The sequence below is a fragment of the Callorhinus ursinus genome, unplaced genomic scaffold (genome assembly GCF_003265705.2).
Source record: "Callorhinus ursinus isolate GAN/ISIS: 27379988/994484 unplaced genomic scaffold, GSC_fseal_2.0 scaffold34, whole genome shotgun sequence".
Taxonomy (NCBI): Eukaryota; Metazoa; Chordata; class Mammalia; order Carnivora; family Otariidae; genus Callorhinus; species Callorhinus ursinus.
In genome coordinates, this window is record NW_027397096.1 from 11124450 (window position 1) to 11150086 (window position 25637).

At 39.6% G+C, this 25637-nt stretch overlaps 1 protein-coding gene across 2 annotated transcripts in view; it reads left to right on the forward strand.

Annotated features, from left to right (window-relative positions):
* The first annotated feature begins 531 nt into the window (after positions 1 to 531).
* Positions 532 to 25637, forward strand: part of PPM1D (protein phosphatase, Mg2+/Mn2+ dependent 1D) — a 70706-nt gene continuing 45600 nt past the window's right edge. Inside the window, exons 1-2 of one of the 2 annotated variants that reach the window (XM_025851315.2) lie at positions 532 to 1215; positions 19670 to 19895. In XM_025851315.2, the coding sequence (XP_025707100.1) occupies positions 744 to 1215; positions 19670 to 19895 (698 nt within the window). In that variant the 5' untranslated portion in view covers positions 532 to 743. Of the gene's footprint in view, positions 1216 to 19666; positions 19896 to 25637 lie in introns of both variants that reach the window. The other variant, XM_025851314.2, reaches the window with a different exon arrangement.

The window sequence follows — 25637 nt, forward strand, 5'->3', positions numbered from 1 at the left end:
CAAACTGGATTGCTTGCCTCAACTCCCAGTCGGATACACCCCACCCAAATCCAGTTCAAGAGTGCCACACTTTTTCCAGCCTGCTCACAAGCGACCTTCCGAAGCGAGGTTTCCCGCCATTTCACTTCAAGGAACGGATGGTCTCCTTCCTACCCCCCGAGGCCCGAGCCTACGCGGCTATCCCCGCACGGCGAGCAGCGTAACGCCAAGGGCAGTAGGCTGCATTACGATCACGGCGACCGAGCCCACAAGGTGACAACCCGAGTTGCTCGGTAAGTGCTATGCGTACGACGAAAACCCGGAGCGAAAACACCCAAATCAAAAGAGAAAGCCCAGCTGGGGGCCCACGGGCCCAGCGCCCGCGCAGAACGAAGCGCGGCGGCCCCTGGGAGGAGCGAGGGTTGGGGGCGGAGGGCGAGCTTGCTCCAACTCGGCTCCGGATTGGTCGGGTCCAGAGAGCCGAGTGACGACAGCCGGGGAGAACGTCTGATTTGTGTGATGGGCGCGGGGAGGCGGGGAAGCGCATTGCGCAGGCGCAGCTGCTCGGCTCTTCTCGCCCTAGCGCTCCGGCCCAGCTCTCGCGGACAAGTCCCGACATCGCGCGCCCCCCCTCCGGGACCGCCCCCTCCCCCCTCTCGGCGTCGTCGAAGATAAACAATAGTTGGCCGGCGGGCGCGGAGTGTGTCTCCCGCCGCCGAATTCGGCGGGCTGCGTGGGACCGGCGGGATCCCAGCCAGCCGGCCATGGCGGGGCTGTACTCGCTGGGAGTGAGCGTCTTCTCCGACCAGGGCGGGAGGAAGTACATGGAGGACGTTACTCAAATCGTGGTGGAGCCCGAGCCGACGGCTGAAGAAAAGCCCTGGCCGCGGCGGTCGCTCTCTCAGCCGTCGCCTCCGCAGCCGTCACCGCCGGCTCTTGCTGGCAGCGAAGTCTCGGGGAAGGGCCCAGCGGTGGCAGACCGAGAGGCTCGCGACCCTCCCCCGGACGCCGCGGCCTCGCCAGCTCCCAGTCGCTGCTGTCGCCGCCGTTCCTCAGTGGCATTTTTCGCTGTGTGCGACGGGCACGGCGGGCGGGAGGCGGCACAGTTTGCCCGGGAGCATTTGTGGGGTTTCATCAAGAAGCAGAAGGGATTCACCTCGTCCGAGCCGGCGAAGGTTTGCGCTGCCATCCGCAAAGGCTTCCTCGCTTGTCACCTCGCCATGTGGAAAAAACTGGGTAAGTTCGCTGCTTGTTTGCCGCCCGCCTCTTTTTCGGGCAGTTGAGGGCTCTTAGAGCGCCAGCACCGCGTGGGCCCCCGGCTCCGAGAGCGCTACAAAGTGCACACTGGTGGAAGTGAAGTGTCCCCTCGGTCCGGTAGCGCTTTCCAGGGTGGAAGGGCCGGCCAAAGTGGCCCTGGGAGAGATCGGATCGCTGTATCCCGCAGCCGCCCCGCGTCTAATTTCCACCCGGCCAGAGTCCAGGGAACCGGTCCTCTCCCGGCTTCACTTTGGTGGCAGGCTGCGAATACGTGTTTGAAACCTAGCGCCAGATTTTGGCCAAAAGATGAATTCAGAGCGCTTGGTACCTGAGTCCCACGCAAAGAAAGCCGGAGACGGCAGAAATGAGAGTGTTTCCTTAGAATCTGTCATAATTTTGCTCTTGCAGGACTTGTCGCTGTCGGGTTGCCTCCTACCGGTGGTGTCAGGTCACCAAATTGACCCCCGGTGGCTGGTAGTTGAAGTATGCTGTAGACTAGTTTAAGAAGGTCAAATGTAATCATCCGGCGACTTAAAAGTCTTGGGAGGAAATCGGTTGTGTTGATCATAAAATGGTTTTAGGATCTTTATGCTTGTACTGCTTATGAAAAACAAAAGCGAGGAATGCGTTGTTACGTCTTAAACTGGCCCCACGTTAGGGTTGTGTGTTAAATTGTACTAGGGCTTTTTAAAAAAGTACACTTTTTTTTTTAGTTGCCATAGCTAATTGCTGTCAGATAGTTCTCACCAGTTACTAGTTAAAAGTTGTAACTGCCCGTCAAAGTAACAAGAGAAAAGAAATTACTGATACATTAAAAGGAAATCGCTTACTTTCTAAAAATTCGGTGTAGTTGTAGTTTCATCTAAACTTTAGTTTTCTAAAGCATCCAGTGTTTCTGTACCCAACATGTGTTATTATACAGACTTAGAGCTGCTTATGCATTGCTCTGTGTGAATGGCATGAATCTTTTCTAGAGAAAAGATAATAACTTCTGTCATTTAAAAAAATTCTCTTGTTTAATGGTACCATAATGTTGCTTTATTTTTGACAGAGGGACAGAGAGAGAAGAGTGTAAAGATTGGTCAAATAGAGAACATTTTTTAAAAAGGTATTGTTATAGAGTTGTAGACTAGCTTCTTTCAAAGTCTGTTTTCTATTTGCCTGGCTTTCTGCCAAAAATTGTTTGATTGACTCATAGAACAACCAGTCCTCCTGTCAGAGGCGTTTCCCATCCAATCCCAAAGGCCCCTATTATTTGTTTTGTTTTGTGTAGGTAGAGCAGAGCTGAAAGCACTGCAGTATATTCCAGAAATATGTCATTTCATTCCCTGCACGGCAACCAGGAGTGGACACCAAGATAACAAGATAGAGGAAGATTAGACACAAAGAACTATTAAGAGTCCTGTTTATTTTGCAGTACACTTGGAGCAGCATGAATTTGCCATATATTTGAGCTAAAAGGATAAAGAATAAACCCTGTTACTTGAGCATTTTTTTTAAAGGATTTTATTTATTCATTTGAGACACACAGATACAGAGAGAGAAGAGAAAGCATGAGCAGGGAGAGAGGCAGAGGGAGAGGGAGAAGCAGGCTCCTTGCTGAGGCAGGAGCCCAATGCGGGGCTCGATCCCAGGACCCTGGGATCATGACCTGAGCCGAAGGCAGACGCTTAACCAACTGAGCCACCCAGGCGCCCCTTGAGCATTTTTTAATAAGGCAGGGACTGTGCTGTCAAATGCTAACGTGTATTTTTTTTTTTTTACATACACGTGCTTTTTGAGTCAAACTTTAACTCCTATGAGGCATGGTTTAGAACCTTATATACCAAACAAATATTCAAGTTTGCTTTGTTCCACAAACTTGTACTCCATCCTCAAAACTTAAAAAGAAAAAAGCTGAGTATATGAAAGTCTTGACACAGGAGATGCAGGTTTTTAAAAAAAATTGTACTTCAGTCCCAAATTCATGGGTGGCTCCTCATTTTCTATAAAATAGACTCTACAGTTTGTAATCTGCAGGTCAAGCCCTTTCCACTCCAACTTTAGACTCCCTAGTCAGTTTTATCTGTTACTCACGTTTCTAACACAGTCTACTAACTTTTTTCCCAGGGCACATTGGGATACCCCATTTTCTTGAATTCCCCCCCCAAAATACTGAAAAATAAACTCCTCAATCTCTAAGTCTGTGTGTTTTCTTCTGTGAAGACTTCTGTTTGTTTGTTTTTTTTTTTGCAATTAAGCATCCTTTGTTTCTACTTTTTAGTGCTTATTAGGTTATAGCAGTGCTTCTCAAACTTTTTGTTCTTAGAACCCTTTTTACTCTTAAATAATTGAGGACCCCAAAGAGCTTTTGTTTATATGGGCTACATCTGTCATATTTACTCTGTGAGAAATTAAAACTGAGGAAAATTTAAAAGTATTTCTTAATCTAGGGTACCTGGGTGGCGCAGTCATTAGGCGTCTGCCTTTGGCTCAGGTCATGATCTCGGGGTCCTGGGATCGACCCCTACATCGGGCTCCCTGCTCAGCAGGAAGCCTGCTTCTCCCTCTCCCACTCCTCCTGTTTGTGTTCCTGCTCTCACTCTCTCTCTCTCTCTCAAATAAATCTTTTAAAAAATATTAATCTAGGGGCGCCTGGGTGGCTCAGTCGTTAGGCGTCTGCCTTCAGCTCGGGTCATGATCCCAGGGTCCTGGGATCGAGCCCCACATCGGGCTCCCTGCTCCGTGAGAAGCCTGCTTCTCCCTCTCCCACTGCCCCTGCTTGTGTTCCTTCTCTGGCTGTGTCTCTCTCTGTCAAATAAATAAAATCTTAATAAAAATAAAAAAATAAAAAATATTAATCTATTAAAAATAAACTAAATATATGTTAATATATTTAAGTGAATGTGCTATTCATAATTCATTATATCTATTCAATAAATACTTATTAATATAATTTAAATGAAAAGTCACTTCTGAAATTAATACTGAAATAAGAAATATTCTCATAACTGCTTCTGCATTCCATCTGTTGTGCTGTGTTGTCTGGTTGAAGTATATAAACAAGGCAGCCTCACATGTACGGTAGGAAAAGGGAGGAATAGTTCAGTAGTGTTTTAGATAATTCTGGATATTCTACACCAAAGTGATCGTTTCTTAAGGTTAGTAAAAATGGAATCTGAAACCTTATCATAGGACTTTTTGTAGTTTTACATTAAAATCCATTGGTCTGTCTTGTGCTTTTTTTTTTTTTTTTTTGAAGATTTTATTTATTTATTCGAGAGAGAGAGAATGAGAAATAGCACAAGAGGGAAGAGGGTCAGAGGGAGAGGCAGACTCCCCGCCGAGCAGGGAGCCCGACATGGGACTCAGTCCCGGGACTCCAGGATCATGACCTGAGCCGAAGGCAGTCGCCCAACCAACTGAGCCACCCAGGCGCCCTGTCTTGTGCTTTTTAAAAAGATTTATTTACTTATTTATTTGAGAGTGAGAGAGACAGCACAAAGAGGGGAGCAGAGGGAGAAGCAGACTCCCCGCTTTAGCCCGATTTGCGGCTGGATCCCAGCACCCTGGTATCGTGACATGAGCCGAAGGCAGGCGCTTAACTGACAGAGCCACCCGGGTGCCCGTCTTGCACTTTGAATGAATCTTTTACCTATGTGTAATTTATGACATGGTACATTAGTCATTTGGAAAATAATATTTCACTGAATTATGCAGATCTTCTAAATATTGATGTATTATGCAATATGAAAACACATTTGTTAATATTTCTGATCTCATCAAAAAAGTCTTAAGATTGGGAAGCTATCAAGTTCACTGTAGTGGATACTCATTTTCCAAATGTAAGTTTTTAAGCATCAATTAGAAATTTATCACTGGCAACAGATACTGTCAGTTGCTTTTCTTTTTTTTTTTAAGAGATTTTTGTTTGTTTGAAGATTTTTTTTATTTATTTGACAGAGAACACAAGCAGGGGGGAGCAGCAGGCAGAGGGAGAAGCAGGCTCTCCGCTGAGCAGGGAGCCCAATGTGGGACTCAATCCCAGGACCCTGGGATCATGACCTGAGCCCAAGGCAGACGCTTAACTGACTGAGCCACCCAGGCACCCCATCAGTTCTTATTCTTGAAGAGAGTCTCACTTTGTTTATTTTGAAGAAAATGTATGCCAAATGCCTAAGTCTTACTATCATTCTTCCAAGTAAAAATGATGGTCCATGAAAAATGGGGTTAGTTCATTCCATAATTCACAGAGTCAGAAGTACTTTTCCTCTAGATAGCCATACTGTTCAACAGAAGCCTGTTGTACATACTTCCCTTTTTGTCATACAGAATATAAAAAGATGGGTATTCATGGGTGGAGGCTTAATAAAATTAATTTTTATTGCGACATCAAGGACATTCTTAAGTAAAATTGGTTTGCCTTTTTTTTTTCTTTGTAACTGCAAGTAGGTGGCTCTGGAGAATACAGTGACTGCTAGCTCAGTTTGGTGTTACTGCCTTGATTCCTGCTAAAACCAGCAGTTTTACCACTGTTTTTGAACCATCGGTGCAAATGTTAACACAGTGAAAAGGGCAAATAAACTCTTAGAATTATTATGAAAATAATTTTGGCTTTGTGAAATTCCTGTAGAGATCACACAGACCATTGTGAGATAACCATTATGTTTTATCTGCCTCTCAGATAAATCTTGAGGTGTTTGGTTGGGGGGGTGCCTTATATACTTTATAATTAATCTATTAGAGCTGAGTCCTTGCTCAAAGTAGCTGCTAGTTTAGTTGAATTTCTGTGGGTGAAACGATTAAGTTGTCTTTTTTACTTTTATTTTCTTTTTTTAAATTAAATTAAATTAATTTATTTACTCATGAGAGACAGAGGCAGAGGGAGAAGCAGGCTCCCCGCGGAGCAGGCAGCCCGATGCGGGACTCGATCCCAGGACCCTGGGATCATGACCTGAGCCGAAGGCAGATGCTTAACCGACTGAGCCACCCAGGCGTCCCTTACTTTTATTTTCTAATTAAAAATAATTTTCCCCCTTTAAAAGTTGTGGTAAAATACACATAAGATTTACCATTTTAGCCAATTTTATGTGTACAATTCAATGGTATTAAGTACAGTCACAGTATTGTGCACCCATCACCACTGTCCATTTTCAGAATTTGGTCATCATCCCATACAGAAACTCTGTAATCATTAAATGGTAATTCCCCATTACCCTCTTCCCCAGCCCCTGGTAACCTCTGTTTTACTTTATGTCACTATGAATTTGCCTATTCTAGGTACTTCATATAAGTGGAATCATACAATATTTGTCCTTTTGTGTCTTATTTGACTTAGCATACTGTCTTTAAGTTTCATCCAAAATATAGCATGTATCAGAATTTTTTCCTTTTTGATGGCGAGTAATATTCTATCCTTTGTGTATATGACATTTTGTTTATCCATTCATCTGTTGATGGACATTTGGGTTGTTTCCAACTTTTGGCTAGTGTGAATAATGCTGCTGTGTACAAAGGTATATAAGTGCTTGAATCTGTTTTCAGTTCTTTTGGGTAGAAACCCTAGAAGTGGAATTAAAGTCCTTTTTTTTCCATATTATTTTCTTATTTCTTGATCTCAAGTTATTGTATGGGTCTAATTTATGTATATTCACACGTATGGATTTACTGTTCTTGTGTTAATGTTTGCCTTCTAAGAAATAATGTTTTAAAGTTTATGCTTTTTTTAGGTTTGTTCATTTGAAATAATGTTCTCTTTGCCTCTTTCTTTTGATAGTTCAGAGAAAGTAGTGAACAAATTGCAGTTTTAACTCCTGTTATTGGGAATCATGTTTTACTTATGTTATCAAGGAAGCCTCTGGAAAGATAACAGTATGTTGTTGAAATAAATGTGATCTCTGATGTGATTATGGGAAATCTACCACAGTATTTGTAGGAGAAGATGAAATAGGGAATTTTTTTTGAGGGACTAAGTGTTACTTCCCCTTTGTTTTGATTTTCAGTATTATTAAACTATCAATATTTCAGAAATTGCAAGAGAGAGGGGGTGTGTGTGTGTGTGTGTGTGTGTGTGTGTGTGTGTGTGTGTGTGAGTGAGTGATGTGTGTGTTACTTTTGCTGGTTTAAAATGATTCCAAAATAATAAAATGTAGGTGATGAATATGTCTAAAAAGATTTTTAAAATTTTTCTTTTTTTAATTATGTTTTTAATTTTAATTCCAGTATAGCTAAACTAAAGTGGAAGTTTTGTTACCTTAGTGTGACTGAGGATCAGAGCATTTACTTTAAAGAATATGACCAAAAGAATTATGAAGGGCTGGTCTTAACCTAAATTGTTGGTTATAGGTTTGGCAGGTAGTTTTTGTTACCTTAAAATTTAGAGATACTGAAACAGAAAGAAAATGGGAGGGGTAGAGGGAAAGACAAGGGACAGTGAGATAGAACTAAATTTGAAGAAGAGTTCTCTTAAATCAAGAGAATTTTAAACCTGTATATTTTAGTTTGGTATTTCTCATTTTTTATTTTCAAGGACCTTCACCCTCTCACACATCACATGTTTGTAAGAGTTTGCCATATTTTTCAAGTACTGATTTTTTTCTCTTTTTGTTAACCATTTTTTACTTTTGATCAGTATTAGATAATCTGTTATCACATGTTGCATATATCAATAGTTCATTCCTTTTTATTACTGAGTAGTATTCCATTGTATAGATGCACCACAATTTGTTTATCCATTCACCTGTTGATGGGCATTTGGGTTGTCTGCAGTTTTGGCTGTTACAAATAAAACTGATGTAAAGTTTTTCTTTACAGTAGAAGGCCACTAATAAATGTAGAAGGAATGATAGTATTTTAGAAAATCATATTCAGTAACCATCATAATGATTCAGTCAAGAAACATCAGCGAATGCTAAAACTAGTGGGTGAAAATTTGAGGAACAGAATTATATGGTTTTTTTTAAGATTTTATTTATTTATTTAATTGACAGAGAGAGAGAGAGAGGCAGCTTGAGAGGGAACATAAGCAGGGGTGTGGGAGAGGGAGAAGCAGACTTCTGGCCGAGCAGGGAGCCCGATGTAGGGCTCGATCCCAGGACCCTGGGATCATGACCTGAGCTGAAGGCAGTCGCTTTAACCAACTGAGCTACCCAGGCGCCCCTAATATGTTAGTTTCTTATTGGGTACCTTAAAACAACAGAAATTTATTCTTCATGGTTCTGGAGGCCAGAACTCTGACATCAAGGTGTTAGCCTCCGTTTTGGAGGCTCTGAGGGAGAATCTGTTCCATGCTCTCTCCTACCTTCTGGTTGTTGCCAGCAATACTTGGCATTTCTTGGCTTGTAGATGTATTACCTAGTCTCCACTGTCTTAATATCACCTCCTCTGTGTCTTCTCCCCTTCTCTTTTAAGGACACCTGATTTTGGATTTAGGGCCCACTCTAATCCAGGATGATCTCTTCTTAAGATCTTTAACCTAATTACATCCGGAGAGACCCTTTTCCTGAATAAGGTCACATTCACAGGTTCTGGGTGGGCCTGTCTTTCATCGGGGTGGGGGGACCATTCAACCCACTACAAGGATTTTTGTATTATCTGAGATTATCTTCCCACAAATACTTATTAATTACAAGGGGAAAAAAATTATAGTGGAGAAACCTGGTAGATACCACCTTAATCAAGTGACCAAAGGTGGCATCATTTTTAATGGATAAATTGAAGTTGTATACCACCTGCAATAAAAAAGATCATATTTAACACTTCTGTGATATTCCTTCCAAAAATGCATAATCTGAATACAAACATGAGGAAACATGAAACAGATCCAAATGCAGAGACATTCTTAAAGTGATTGGTATAGTATTCTTAAAAAGCATCAAGGAAACAGAGGAATTGTTGCAAATTGAAAGATTAAAGAGACATGAGTAAATATAATAAAGTGGTCCTGAATTTTATCCTTTCATTTTAAAGCATATTATTAGGATAATTGATAATTTGAATGAGATCTGTAGATTAGATGTAGATTTCTTTTTTTTTAAGATTTTATTTATTTGTTATTTATTTATTTATTTATTTGACAGAGAGAGAGACACACAACGAGAGAGGGAACACAGGCAGGGGGAGTGGGAGAGGGAGAAGCAGGCTTCCCGCTGAGCAGGGAGCCTGATGTGGGACTTGATCCCAGGACTCCGGGATCATGACCTGAGCTGAAGGCAGACGCTTAACGACTGAGCCACCCAGGTGCCCAAGATTTTATTTATTTATTTGACAGAGAGAGAGAGAGCGAGAGCAGGAACCACAAGCAGGGGGAGTGGGAGAGAGAGAAGCAGGCCTCCTGCTGAGCAGGGAGCCCAGTGCGGGGCTTGATCCCAGGACTCTGGGATCATGACCTGAGCCGAAGGCAGCCGCTTAAAGACTGAGCCACCCAGGTGCCCCAGATTAGATGTAGATTTCTGATATTGATGGTTGATTGTGGACATGTAGAATGCCCTTGTTTATAGGAATTAGATAATGTAATTGTATTTGGGATTGTAGCATATCTTGTTGGCCATTTAGTCTCTATCAGTTCAAGAAAAAGAAATTCTTTGAATTATTCCTGCAAAACAGAAAAGGCAAACTCGAAGTAACACGTCTCAGAAGTTCAGAAATCTATCTCTGGGAATTTAGGTAGCAGTTTCATCAGGGCCCTGCTGCTACATGCATACCAGATAGCCAAGACTATATTTATTTGTTTCACTCTAAAGAGGATAAATCAGAAACTGCAGCTGCATTTAGGGTCACCATTTGAATATAATCCATTGTCATTTTCCAAGAGCAATCAGACTTTACGCCCCTTCTCTCTTGTTTTAATGGTGACAGCCAATTTTTGTGATTCTTTGAGAGATGAAATAATGCTTTTAGTTTACTATTTTGGAGGAGAGTATCATTAGAGGGGTGCTCCAAAATCTTACACTTGGCCTTTTCTACTATAGTAGACTTCCTGACCTATCAGTTAAGAGCAATGAGGGGAAACTGTTCATTGCTGCAGTTATTTGGGGACTAAACTACCTGTGGGATAGGTTTGGGATTCCACTGAGTCTCAGGTGGACTGGACTCAAAGTCTTCCTTAGTACTTGACCTCCATGAACCTTAGCTCTGATCAGTGGACTGTGGTTTTGTTCTGTTAGCTCCAGATTTATCTTAGAGCCATCCTTGAGTAGTTACTCAATGATGTATTTCTCTTTCCTCAGTGTATAGCTAGCTATATGTGAAGATGGCCACATACCATTTTGTAGAAGATTAACAGTACTCCTTTAACTAAACATGGAAGGTTTTTTTGGTTTTTGTTTTGTTTCTTGTTTTGTTTTGTTTTTGGAATCGAATAAGGCCTTGTGAGTGACCGTTCTGGAGATCCATTATTTCTTCTACCCTGTTGTCAGTTAGGTAAGGTAACCCTACCAACTTTGCTTTGGGTTCTTAACTACTCCTGTCTGATCTGTCACCTCAGGATTCTGCCATCCGCACACAGATCAGGGAACCGGTTTTAGTTTTAGCCTCTTTCATTAGTATTCCTTGCCTAGAGGGGAGTCAGTAAAATGTGTTTAAAAGATTTTGGTGTTTGGGCGCCTGGGTGGCTCAGTTGGTTAAGCGACTGCCTTCGGCTCAGGTCATGGTCCTGGAGTCCCGGGATCGAGTCCTGCATCGGGCCCTGCTCAGCAGGGAGTCTGCTTCTCTCTCTGACCCTCTCCCCTCTCATGTGCACTCTCTCTCTCTCAAATAAATAAAAAAAATCTTTAAAAAAAATAAAAGATTTTGGTGTTTACCTAATTACTTCCATAAGCATTAAGTTGAAGAAAGTCATCTGAATCTTTCTTGGGGATGGATATATGGGATTCATATGCAGGTAATAGATTAATTATTTCCTCTATTTCACTGTTTGTTTTCTAGAGCTGCTGTAACAAAGTTCCAAAAATTGGTGGCTTAAAACCAAAGAAATTTATTATCTCAGTTTTAGAGCCTAAAGTTCAAAATCTAGGTGTTGGCAGGACCATGCTCTCTCTGCACTCAACTCTGAAAGCTCTGAGGGAGACTGTACCTTGCCTCTTCTAGCTTCTGGTGTTACTGGCAATCCCTGGCATTCCCTGACTTGTTGATGTGTCATTACTCTAGTCCAATGGTCATCTTCTTCCTGTGTGTCTTTACGTCATTTTCCTTCTGTGTGTTTGTCTTTGTGTTAACATTTTCCCTTTTTATAAGAACACCAGTCATATTGGGTCAGGGCCCATCCTAATGACCTTATTTTAACTTGATTACCTCCATAAAGACCCTATTTCCAAATAAGGTCACATTCTGAGGTACTGGGTGTTAGGATTTTGAATATCTTTTTTCTTACTGTTTTTTGGGGGGTTAATTCCTTTTTAAAAATTTTTTAAAATTTTTTTATTATGAATATCTTTTCTGAAGGGACGCAGTTTAATCCATAATCCATCATCCCAAATCATATCAGTCAGTCATAACAAATTTGTTTTTCAGAGTCATATGGCCTCTTTGGCCAGGTTTGAGTCTAGGTTTGCATTAGCTGACCCAGAAAAGTTTTATAACCACAGTTCTTAGCTCGTAGACTTATCTTACCACTGTATACCCATGGGCTGTTTGTTACTATCTGGAAAATGAACGAGAGCCCTGATGCCTTCTATCCCTTACTGGTTCCATAACTAATTGACATTTTTCTGAGGGTTAGTGGCCTGCAAGCTATTTGTGATACAAGTTATGTATTACAGTTATTTGAAAGTAACACTAACTTGGTCTACATTAGGAAGGAAAAGAACATGGGAATTTATTGGAGGGACATTGGGTAGGTCATAGAATTAATTGGAGGACTAAACCAGGTCTCAGAGTGGACAGAACCTGGTTAGGGTACCTCTGGGGCTCTAGGTGATAGGAATTAGTGGACACTCACTGAAAGGTTTTAGTCTCTGGGATGGATCAGCTCCACAGTTTTCTGGCATTATGCCTTTCTAAGATGCAAATATCTGAAAGAGTCTGACCTGGTTTAGGTAATTTGCCCTCTAGGCTAGGAGCAAGCAAGTTTTTCAGTTACATTAGGGAAAGACTGCATGCAGGGGAGGTTGTGTACTCCAGAACAAAACTGGGATGCTAGTACTAGGGGGAGGGATGGGGGGCTGGACAGGTGCACACTATATTTAGTACTATAAATAAGGGCTCAAGTGAAAGCCACATAGTTTTATGCTTCATTTGGATTATTCCCTCAGGGGAAAAAATTCTCAAAGCTGAATTATTTGTTTAAAGAATGTCCATCTTTTGATGGTTGTGGGTATTTGTTTTCAAATTGCTTTCCTGAAAGCTTTACATCTCCATACTACTTTGGCATTAGAATTCTGTAACAACTCTCAGCATAGTGATTTAGGAGTATGTTATATTGCCTGGGTTTGAATCCCAGATTTTCCACTTACTATCTGTATGACCTTGGGTAAAACTTCTTTGATCTGGAGCATACTCATCTCTAAAATAGAGATGATGATAGTACTTCCCTCCTGAGAGTTAAATAATTTGGTACATATTATTTGGTACATGGTAAGTACATAAGTTCCTCAAGTTTTAAATTTATTACAAAAAACATACATTCTGGGGCGCCAGGGTGGCTCAGTCGTTAGGGTCTGCCTTCGGCTCAGGTCATGATCCCAGGGTCCTGGGATCAAGCCCCACATCGGGCTCCTTGCTCGGCGGGAAGCCTGCTTCTCCCTCTGCCACTCTCCCTGTTTGTGTTCCTTCTCTCACTGTGTCTCTCTCTGTCAAATAAATAAATAAAATCTTTAAAAAAAAAACATACATTCTGTACTTATTTATAATAATTTTATTTTATTCAGAAGTTTCATAATTTTTTTTTTGAAAGACTTTATTTATTTGACAGAGAGAGTGCGCACACGTAGGCAGAAAGAGAAGGAGAAGCAGACCCACTTCCCCACTCCTGCTGAGCAGGGAGCCTGATGAGGGACTCAATCCTAGGACCCTGGGATCATGACCCGAGCCGAAGGCAGATGCTTAACTGACTGAGCCACCTAGGTGCCCCTAGAAGTTTCATACTTTTGTTTTAAAATTTATTAGTCTTTGTTTTAATGGCTCATACATATTTTCTTGCTTCAAAATACTTTCTGTAAGTTAGAAATCAGGTACTAATACTGTCTTTCTAATATACTCCTAGTTTTGTTTTGTTTTAGGATTTCATTTATTTGACAGAGCAAGCACAAGCTGGGGAGCGGGAGAGGGAGAAGCAGGTTCACCGCTGAGCAGGGAGTCTGATGGGGGACTCCATCCCAGGACCCCAAGATCATGACCTGAGTGGAAGGCGGAGGTTTAACTGACTGAGCCACTCAGGCGCCCGATATGCTCCTAGCTTTAAGACATTTGTTTATAAGTCATTTTTTAAAAATTAAAAGATTAAAATGTAAAGTAGAAAAAAGACAAATTATAAAGATCTTGATTCCTTAATACATAAATGTATTGCAGTTTTAATCAGAACCTCAACAGGGTTTGTTTTTTTTAAAGATTTATTTGAGAGAAAGAGAAAGAACTCGAGTGGGAGGGGCAGAGGGAGAGGGAGAGAGAATCTCAAGCAGACTCCACGATGAGGACGGAGTCAGATGTAGGACTCGATCTCACTCACGACCCTGAGATCACACCTGAGCTGAAACCAAGAGTCAGGCAGTTAAACGACTGCGCTGCCCAGGTGCCCCAGGGTTTGTTTTTGTTTTTGTTTAATTTCCAAGTTGCTTCTAAAGTTTATTTGGAAAAATTCTTGAGTATTGAGAAAGAAGAATAATTGGGGGATACTTAAACTCCCAATTATTGAAAAGAACCATAAATAGATTAGTAGAATGAGTCTAGAAATAGATCTGAGGCAAAATGTAGCGTATGATAAAAGGTGACTTTTCAAATGAAGAAAGCATGGATTGTGGGGTATATTTAGATCATTGCAGAATATCTTTTTGCACATATTAGGGCTTTTGACCAAAAAATGTGATTTAAATATTAATATTGTATCTTTGAATATCTTTTTTTTTTTAAAGCTCTTTTTCTTCTTTTCCATCTTGTTTTATGTGCTTTTTGCAACCTACTGGTAGATCTTAGGTAAATTTTGTTTTCTGAATGTGCCTAAGAACCTTTTTTTCTGGGAGTTCACCTCGTTAATACTTATTATGATAATAGATTTTTATTTTTTTAGGTGCTTAGCTGCAAAAAAGCAATAAGCTAGTTTGAAAAGAAAAGGTTTTAGCAAGATCTATAATTAACCCACAAAATAACTGAAAAGCCTAAAGAAACATTCAACATACTCTAGGCTAAGCTTCTAGGAATAATATCTGTAACCAAACTGGGAAGCTAGATGGGCTGGGGAGCTGTATGCTGTGATCTGTGCTTGTAAAATTGATGCCTTCTTCCTGCTGCTGCTGCTGCTGCTTTTTTTTTTTTTTTAACTTTAAACAAATTGTGAAATATAGCATACATATAGAAAAGGCCATAAAACATAAATGTACACTTCAATGAAGAGTTGTAAAATGAACACCATCTGGTTAAGAAAGAGAACATTGCCTATACTACAGAAGCTCCCATATGTCTTTTCTCATCTCATATTTTTATCTTCTCTCAAGGGGTAACCGTCATCCTGACTTTTGTGGTGATAGTTCTGTTGGGGTTTACTTCTTTTCTTTTGAGAGATTTGATTGATTGATTGAGAGCCTGTGGGGTGGGGGAGATGGAGAGAGAGAATCTTAAGAGATTGAAGAGGGAGACAGAATCTTTTTTTTTTTAAGATTTTATTTATTTGAGAGAGAGAATGAGAGAGAGAGAGAGCGCATGAGAGGGGGGAGGATCAGAGGGAGAAGCAGACTCCCTGCCGAGCAGGGAGCCCGATGCGGGACTCGACCCCGGGACTCCAGGATCATGACCTGAGCCGAAGGCAGTCGCTTAACCAACTGAGCCACCCAGGCGCCCAGGGAGACAGAATCTTAAGAGAGAGAATCTTAGGCAGGCTCCAAACCCAGTGTGGGGCCTGGTGTGGGGCTGGATCTCAGGACCCTGAGATCATGACCTGAGCCCATAGAAGCAGTGCAGCTCTGAACATTCATATATATTGTGTGTACATGTACATTAATTCATGGTATATATCTAGGGATAGTGAATGGTCAAAGTATATACATATCTTCATTTTTTGATAATGCCTAGATGTTTTCTGAAGTGGTTATATGAGTTTATACTTCCACAAGTAGTTAATAGAACATGTTCCACATTCTTAATGACAGTTTCTATTGTCAGACTTTAATTTATGCAGTCTGATAATTATATAGTGGTATCTCATTGTGGTTTTTAATTTGTATTTCCCTGTTTGTTAAAGAAGCTGAATACCTTTGCATGTTTTTTGTCTGTTTGGGTTTCCTCTTTTGCAAAAGGCCTGTTTGAGCCTTTTGTCCATTTTTCTGTTGCATAGTTTGTCTTGTTGATTTGTTTTGTAGGAGCATTTTTATATTCTGGATACCATTTCTGTGGTGTGTTATTACAAATTACATTTGGCGAGTTGTCTTTTCAACTCTAGTAATGGTATCTTCTGATGAACAGAAATTTTTAATTTTAATGGTAGTATAGCTTCATAATCATTTTCTTTCTTTTTTATTTTTTTGGTTATTAAATAATTTGTTTATTGTACTGCATTTATAAAGAAAACAGACAACCCAGTAGAAAGAATAAAAATACATTTGGGGTTGTAACTGACAGCGATAGAAATCCTTTAGTGAGATCGTGGAAATTTGACAGTATTATGATTAAGTTCAATAAAGGTACATGGGGTACTTGGAAGATCAAATTCTATAGCTCCCTCTTTCTACAGCTTCTAATTCATCTGGCTCCTTAAATGATAGGGGGAAAAGCCCTTATTTGGTAGGAAAACATTTCCAGAAAAAAGTTAGAGGTTCTCTCATTAAAATTTCTTCTCACATCAGTTGTTAAGATGGGGTCTTCTATTTGTATTTTGGTTATTTCACTTTAATATCATCACCAGAATTCCTGTAATTGCACAATTGTTATTTTACAGTGTAGACAAGAATTCAGTTCTAGTCTGCTATTGCTTTAGATATATGTGTATATAGCTGAAAAGTCAATTCCTCCACAGCCATTGGGCATCCTAGGTGAATTTGGCCTTGATTGGGCTTTGCCAAAGACTAATAGACTAAAATGTGAAATAGCCTCTCACCCTGTACCCTTGTCTTTTCATTAAAACACCCTTTAAATTGTAAGCATCCTTTTTAAAAAGAGCTATGAAGGGGCACCTGGGTGGCTCAGTCGTTAAGCGTCTGCCTTCTGCTCAGGTCATGGTCCCGGGGTCCTGGGATCGAGCCCGGCATCGGGCTCCCTGCTCCGCGGGAAGCCTGCTTCTCCCTCTCCCTCTCCCCCTGCTTGTGTTCCCTCTCTCGCTGTGTCTCTCTCTGTCAGATAAATAAATAAAATCTTAAAAAAAAAAAAAAAGCTATGAAGATGATGAGCTCATCCTTTTATTCATTGACTCTAAGACTCAAATTTTCTAGTGCATCTCCTATTGCCAGCATAGGGATGAGAAGGGGAAAGGGTGTTAATCATTTTCTTTAGCTCATCCTTTGTCTTTAGGAAATCCCTTCCTATCCTGAGGTCATGAATGTACCTTCCTGTATATTTTCTAACCATTTTAGCTTTGCTTTTCATATTGGGTCATTTAATGTCTGAAATTGATTTTTTTTTTTGGGCTTGGCATCAGAGACCCAAAGAGTTGGGGTTTTATTGTTTTGTTTAATCTTGTCCCAATTCCATGTACTGAAAGTCAATCTTTTTTTTTTTTTTTTTTTGAGATTTTATTTTTTGGTGTGGGAATGAGCGGGAGGGGAGGGGCAGAAGGAGAGGGAGAAGCAGACTTCCCACTGAGCAGAGAGCCCGACCCCAGGGCTCAGTCCCAGGACCCTGGGATCATGACCTGAGCAGAAGGCAGACACTTAACCGACTGAGCCACCCAGGCTCAGTCAGTCAAAAGGAAGTCAATCTTTTCTCCACTATTCATGTATCAAGTGTTTAAAAATGCGTGGGTCTCGGGTGCTTGGGTGGCTCAGTTGGTTGAGCGACTGCCTTCGGCTCAGGCCCTGTCGAGTCCCACATCGGGCTCCCTGTTCGGCGGGGAGTCTGCTTCTCCCTCTGACCCTATCCCCTCTGATGTGCTCTCTCTCTCTCACATTCTGTCTCTCAAATAAATAAAATCTTTAAAAATAAATAAATAAAAATGCATGGGTCTTTCTCTGCTCACTATTCTGTTCTTTTGGTCCACTAGTTTACAACTTTTCCATAAAAGTCTTGTTAGAGATTTGTTGCATTATTCCCAGATATAATATACCTTTTGCTGCTGTTGTGAATGATATCTTTTTTTAAAAGGTACATTTTGTAATTTTTTTGTTGCTGGCTTAGGGAAATAGCATTTTTTTTTTAATATAACAATTTTTATATTCAGTAACCTTACTGAACCTTATCATTGCCAGTCTACAGATGCTTTTGATTCTTCCACAGATGTTTTCTTGGGGGCCATTTTCTCCTTGTATACTCTTGATGCCTCTTAGGCTGTTTGCTTTTCTTTTCTTTTTTTTTTTTTAAAGATTTTATTTATTTATTTGACAGAGACAGAGACAGCAAGAGCAGGAACACAAGCAGGGGGAGTGGGAGAGGGAGAAGCAGGCTTCCCTCTGAGCAGGGAGCCCGATGTGGGGCTTGATCCCAGGACTCTGGGATCATGACCTGAGCCGAAGGCAGCCGGTTAATGACTGAGCTACCCAGGCGCCCTGGCTATTTGCTTTTCTTAAATAAAGGTCATAACAACAAAAACTAACATTTATTGAGCACTTACAATGTGTCTGGTACTGTGCAGGTGGTTTTTACATGTGTATGTATATGAATTTCTGGGTTCATCAATATTGGTAGCCATTCTGTTTCCCTCAGCAATTGTGAGGGTCATTATTTCATATACTGCAAGCAGCCCTCTGTTGTGAGTGACAGGGCATTCTGTAGGGTGGATTCCATCTGCAGGATGAGATGAGATGCGCTGTAGGTTTCAAGAAATGTCTTTTCGGCATATGTAATAAAGAAAAGAACTCTAATTAGTCTGAATATGCTAGAGATGCCTTGTGGCTATGAAAGTTGTGTGGCACCCCATCCAGGTTTATAGGCCCTATTTGTTCCACCTCATCCCTGTTGAGACCCTGTTGTCTCTATCAACAGATAACATCACTTTCCTGAAGAGAGGTATTATAGGAACTAAAATGTCAGTTAGGAACCAGAATGTTTTGCTTTTTACTGTGCGGAGAGTTTAGGCACTGACCTAGCTCCTGCAGTTATAAATAAATCTGTCAAGCTTCTACCATCCATTCCTGTCTCAGCCTTTGCCACTGTCTCTGAGTTTGAGCTTTTCAGGGACTCTGTTAACAGGGAAAACTGATGTATTGCCTTTATGACTGTGCTTTTCACTTATACTGGACTACAAGTTTTGTATTCTGATTTTTCCCTTAATTCCATTTCTTTAAGATTCCAGGGATTCCTCAGATTTGTGTATGACCTTCCTCTGTGTTTCATGATTGCTGTGGACTTTTTCTAATATTTATATTTTGTCCTTTCAGTGGGATTTTGGTGAAGAGACTGTCAGTGTTTGGATTCAGTTGGCTATGTTGAACTGTAAATTGTAGTTTGTTTAATATTACAGAATATTTCAGAATATTTAAATGACGAATGTAATTAGTCAATATAAGGTTTTGGAGTTAAATATATTGGGTCTCTGCCACTTAATATTTGAGTTATCTTAAACAACTTTCTTAACTATTCAAACTATTGATTCCTTATCTGTAAAATGAAAATAACGGGAATAATTTTACCTATCTTATAGGTTTGTTGCAAGTATTATTTGAGATAATACATGTAAAGCTCTTAGCACAGAACCTGGTACACAGTAAGTGCTGAATAAAAATGTTATTTATTAGATTTTAAATATTCAAAAGAACTATTTTGAAAACAAGTAGCTTTTCCTGAAAATCTTTTAAAAGAGAGATTAATAAATAGATGCTAAGCTACAGGCTATAGAAAAAAAACTCTGAGCACATACCTGCCACTAACTGTAGTTAGGACTAAGACATGTGGAACTAGTAAATCTGTCCTGTAATATTTTTCTCCTGGGATTGGTTTGATGGTTGTAATAAAATTATATTATTTATAAAATTAATTTTTTAATATATTGATGAAGAAATTAACACAGTTCTTTTTGAATAGCTTTAAAAATGTTCTTAAATTTTATCCTGTGCTAACTCAAGTTTTAACAATGCTAATTCAGCACACGTTGCCATTTTTATTCTGATACCATATTAATGTTTAAATCTGGAAGAGTAAAATATTTTATTTCTTATTACAGCAGAATGGCCAAAGACTATGACAGGTCTTCCCAGCACGTCAGGGACAACTGCCAGTGTGGTCATCATACGGGGCATGAAGATGTATGTAGCTCACGTGGGTGACTCAGGGGTGGTTCTTGGAATTCAGGATGACCCGAAGGATGATTTTGTCAGAGCTGTGGAGGTGACACAGGACCATAAGCCAGAACTTCCCAAGGAAAGAGAACGAATCGAAGGACTTGGTGGGAGGTAATCATTGTGCTGTTTTTTTGTCTTTCGTCTCTTGGTTCTATTTAGTTCTTTTCTGCTTTACTAACCAGATTGACCTATTACTCCCTTTTAGTGAAGTTACTTTCTCAGTATTGCAGGTTTTTAGTTTGCCTGTTAAAGTACCCATCTGCATTCATATTTACCTCATTATTTTGAGTTGACTGTTTCATTTCTGATAATGGCTCCAGAGGGAAATAATATTTTAATGGGAGTCAAATAATACATACCAAGGATTTATTGATCACCTTTTACATAAGTACTGCAGTATGACTTTCAGAATCTGGACAGAGCAGCCCTTAGGGTTGCAGAGTAGAAGAATTTGAATCTGGCTTTGGGAGCAGAATTTTGTTACAATTAACCTTCAGCTTTTTTTCTTTGATTTGTACCTCAGATATGCTGCAAACCTTTCTTACTATTTTCTTTTGTCTGTTTCAAGTTCTTGTCTCAATGTATAATTTGTAAACTATGAACTAAAGTGGATTCAGCATAATATTTTATGATGCAAACTAAAATGTAAGATTACTCTAAAAATCAGAGGAATGAATAACACGAGAAAATGTAAAACTTATCCCAATACTAAGTTTTTAAAAATTGAAGGTATAAGGCAAGTTAAATGGAATCCAGTATTTTCTTTTTTTTTTTTTAAAGATTTTATTTATTTATTTGAGAGAGAGAGAATGAGAGATAGCACGAGAGGGAAGAGGGTCAGAGGGAGAAACAGACTCCCTGCTGAGCAGGGAGCCCGATGTGGGACTCGATCCCGGGACTCCAGGATCATGACCTGAGCCGAAGGCAGTTGCTTAACCAACTGTGCCACCCAGGTACCCCAGAATCCAGTATTTTCTAAATAATTATTCTAACTAAAGCCTTTCCATTGATATTATTACTTGCCTCCTTTATTTTCCTTCTGTTAAATCAAAATAGACTTTTTAAGAATATTAATGAACTAACTGGGGGAAAGAATTTACGTCTTAAAACTATAAGCTAAAATCAGTAAGAAAACACTAAGAAACCACCGCCAGTAGGTGAATAGAGGACTTTTGAACAACAACAAAAATGCAGAAGAGTAGAAAACATTTGAAAAAAATTATTAAAATGAAACTATTTTCTCTTGTTAGGTTAGCAAAGTTAAAAAAAAAGATACTTCTCAATATTTTTGTTGAAATGGGAATCCTGTTGGTAGGATTATAAATTGGTATGACCTATATAGACTATAATTCATACCCACTAGCTTCAAATGTTTATAGACTCAGTAATTTCAGGAATGTACTCTAAAGAAATCTGAAATGTGGACCAGAATATCTGAACAGTTATTGGTGGCAACAATGTTTAAAGACTGTTAAAGGCTGGAAATAACTTGAAGGCCCAACAGCTGAAGAATGGTTAAGTATATATAATACATATTTATAACACTGAATATGATATAGCCATTAAAAATAATGTTTATAGATAGATTTTTTAAAATCACGGTGTTACGAAAATTTTCCAACATAGGTAAAGGTAGAAAGAGTAGTATAATGAACTCCCACATCTATGGGGAATTTTTAATAATATAGGTTAATGCTTATTGGTCACAAAATTATATTTGTAGCGTGATTTTCAACTATGCAGAGAAATAGGAGTAGTATAGAAAAACACCAGATGTTAATTAGATTTTCTGTATGATGATTTACACACACATGCACACACATTTTTTTTAATGGTAGCATTCATTTGGTTAAATTTTAGGTAGCATAAAATGATATACTTTAGAAGGTCTCTCAACTGCTTTTGGCTCACAGGCCACCCAGTTCCTCTCCCCCTCAAGAAACCAGTATTACTTTGTATCCTTTGATAGAGATTCATACATGATCAGATATGAAGCTGTGCCATATATGGATGTACTATCATTTATTTAAGTACTCTCCTGTTGAAGAGTATTTCTAATTTTTTTTTTATTACAAACACTACTGTAAAATGAAAAATCCTGTACATGTATCTTTTTGTACATATATATTTGTGGGATCATTTCCTAGAAGGAATTGCTGGGCCAAAGAGGAGTATGTTTTGAATATTGATAACTGTTAGTCTCCATGGAGGTTGTACCAGTTATGTTAATGTCATCTGTGTATGTGGATGCCCTTGACAGCATACTTCTAGAACTTTTTGATCATATTGACTTTTAGGTTAAAAAAGGGGGAAACTTGGTGATATTTTAATTTTAATTTGTCTTACAAGAAAGGTTGAATATCTTTTTGTTTGTTTAATAGCTATTTATCTTTCCTTTTCTGTGTATTTCTGTTTATACTCTGTTCATTTTAGGGGGAAGATTGTTAGCCTTTTTTTAATTAATGTGTAAGAGCTGCTTATACAATTAGAGAAATTAGTCTGATCTTTGTGATGTGTTTCAGGTGTTGTTTTCACAATTTGACTTTCAGTTATGGCCCTGGAATTTCTTTTCCACATGGAAGTTTGTTTTAATTTAGTTTAGTCTCTTCTGTTACGACTTTCATTTTTTGGGGCTGTACATATAGTTCTCTCATTCTGAGGTTATTAAAAAGTATTCTATATTCTAGTACAGCAGTTATGACCATTTTTGGGTTTAGCAGCCCTTTATACTCTTGATAATTGAGGACCTCAGAGTTTTTTGTTTGTATGGGCTATATGTAATGACTTTAGAAACTAAAAATAGAAGCATTTTCAAATATTTGTTCATTGAAAAATAACAATATTTTTTTAAAGATTTATTTATCTGAGAGAGAAAGAGCGTGAGTGGGAGTGCGTGAGTGAGGGGGTGGACAGAGGGAAAGGGAGACAAGCAGACTCCTGGGCTGGTTCCCAGAACCCTAATAAGATTATGACCTGAGCTGAAATCAAGAGTCAGATGCTCAAATGACTGAGCCACCCAGGGGGCCCCTGAAAAAATAACAATATTAAACCCATTGTGTTGGGCACCTAGGTGGCTCAGTCAGTTAAGCGTCTGCCTTTGGCTCAGGTCATGGTCCCAGGGTCCTGGGATCGAGTCCTGCATCGGACTCCCTGCTCTGCAGAGAGCTTGCTTCTCCCTCTCCCTCTCTCTTTCTTTCTGTCTCTCAGGAATAAATAAATAAAAATCTTAAAAAAAAAATAAACCCATTGTGTTAACATAAAGAACATTTTTTTAAATGAAAAAATAGCTATTTCCCAAAACACATATTTAGAGAGAGACTTGGCATTGTTTTACATTTATAAAGTCTCCTTAATGTCTGGCTTAATAGGTGACATCTAGATTCTCATATCTGCTTCTGCCTTCAATCTGTTGTGTTTTTTTGGTTGCAGTATCAGAAGTAAAACTGGTCTTTCATAGATATATAATTGGAAAAGGGAGGAGTATTTTTTTTAATATTTTTATTTATTTATTTATTCATGAGAGAGAGAGAGAGAGGCAGAGAGAGAAGGAGGCTCCCCAAGGAGCAGGGAGCCCGATGTGGGACTCGATCCCAGGACCCCAGGATCATAACTTGAGCCCAAGGCAGACATTCAACCATTTGAGCCACCCAAGCGCCCAGGGAGGAGTATTTAAATAGCTTTTTCATGTATGAGGATATTCTTCTTTGATACTGTTCTAAAACTCAAAGAGGTAGTTTCTTAAAGGTTAATAATAGTGTGGTGTCTGAAATTATATCAATGACCTTTTTATATGCTTACATTCCAGATCCATAGGTGTATCAATTAAGAGCCATTGGTTAAATGATTTTTTTTATTAATGGACTTTATTTTTTAGAGCAGTTTTAGGTTCATGGCAAAACTAAATGGAAAGTACAGAGAGTTACTGTATATTCTCTGCCTCCTCTTATATGCACAGCTCCCACTATCAACAACTTACACCAGAGTGGTGTATTTATTACAATTGGTGACCCTAAATTGACATATCATTATCACCCAAAGCCCATAGTTTACATTAAGGATGTTCTAGGGTTTTGACAGGTATATAATGACATGTATCTACCATTATAGTATCATAAGAATAGTTTCACTGTCCTAAAAATCCTGTGTGCTCTGCCTATTTATCCCTTCCTCCTTCCTTACTTATGGGAACCACTGGTCTCTTTTTGTCGCTATAGTTTTGCTTTTTCCAGAAGATCATATAGTTGGAAACATGTAGTATATAGTCCCCATGCGTGATTTTGTAACATAGGCATTGGTCACTTGTGAAATACTGGTTTGCTGAGTTACACAGATCCAGATATTGACACATTTTATTATATAATGTCATATCAAATCTTGTAGCCTTTCAAAAACTCCACTGTATACACATGGTCTTATGAAAATAATTTTGACCTAGCAGACCCCCTGTAAAGATCTGGGGGGCTCCCAGGGGCCTCTGAACCATATTTTGAGAACCACTTTTCTAGTACTTAGATGGTTTCATCTTGTATATTTTAACCTTCAGTCTCTTTGGAATTTTTAAATCTGAGCTGTGTAGTAGGGATACAAGTTAATATTTTTTTCTCAATGGCCATTAATAGCTACCAGAACAGGGGTGCCTGGGTGGCTCAGTTGGTTAAGCGACTGCCTTCAGCTCGGGTCATGATCTCAGGGTCCTGGGATCGAGCCCCGCATCGGGCTCCCTGCTCGGCGGGAAGCCTGCTTTCTCCCTCTGACCCTCCCCCTGCTTGTGTTCCCTCTCTCGCTGTCTCTCTCTCTCTCTCTGTCAATTAAATAAATAAATAAAATCTTAAAAAAAAAATAGCCACCAGAACAATTATGTATCTTTTTCTTACTGATTAGAAGGGTAACCAGGCATAAAACCCCTCTTTAGTGGGAAGATCACCTTGAGTTTACCCTTTTCTAGCACTGTTTTTCTGGTTAAGATGGAATGTCAGTTCTGTTATAAGGTACCATTGCTTATGGTAGAATGATCCTTAAATTGGAACTGTATCTGGATAGAGAAGATTTTGAGTGGACTATACAGACCTTATTAGCTGCCCTATATACATGCAGTTTGACTTGTGCAGGGACCGGTAAGTCACGGGATATTGTAAGACACTGATTTCTGGGGTATATGAAGTTTACCTGTGGCACATGAAGCTTGTTTATGGGGTCTAGAAAATGGCTCTTGGATTTCTCTTAAGGATGATTGCTGGAGAAAACATAACTGAAGCTGCCATGCAGGCATACTGTTCCCTGTTCTGTATCCTACAAAGTTAAATGAGCCTGGTTTCATGCTGTCATCTGTTTGATCCTATGAGTGTGAAGGTCAGTCTGTATCTGAGACCACTGCTCATAGTCATGCAAAGTGGGCTTTGCAATTATAAACTAAATTCCTGTATATATTTGGGTCTTTTTCTGGGTTTTCTATTTTTTATACTGTATGTTCATGTACCAGTAGCATATTTTTTTAAAAAGAAATTGTGGCTTCATTATAATTTTTTTTTTTTTAAAGATTTTATTTATTTGACAGAGAGAGACACAGCGAGAGAGGGAACACAAGCAGGGGGAGTGGGGGAGGGAGAAGCAGGCTTCCTGAAGAGCAGGGAGCCCGATGCGGGGCTCGATCCCAGGGCCCCGGGATCATGACCTGAGCTGAAGGCAGACGCTTAACGACTGAGCCACCCAGGCGCCCCTTCATTATAATTTTTAATATTGGTAGTCCTGATCCCTTTTCATTAATCTTTTAAAAAATATTTGCTTGACTATTCTTTATTTTTCTATATGAATTATTAAATTTATATTCTTTGATTTTTAATAACTTTTTTGAGA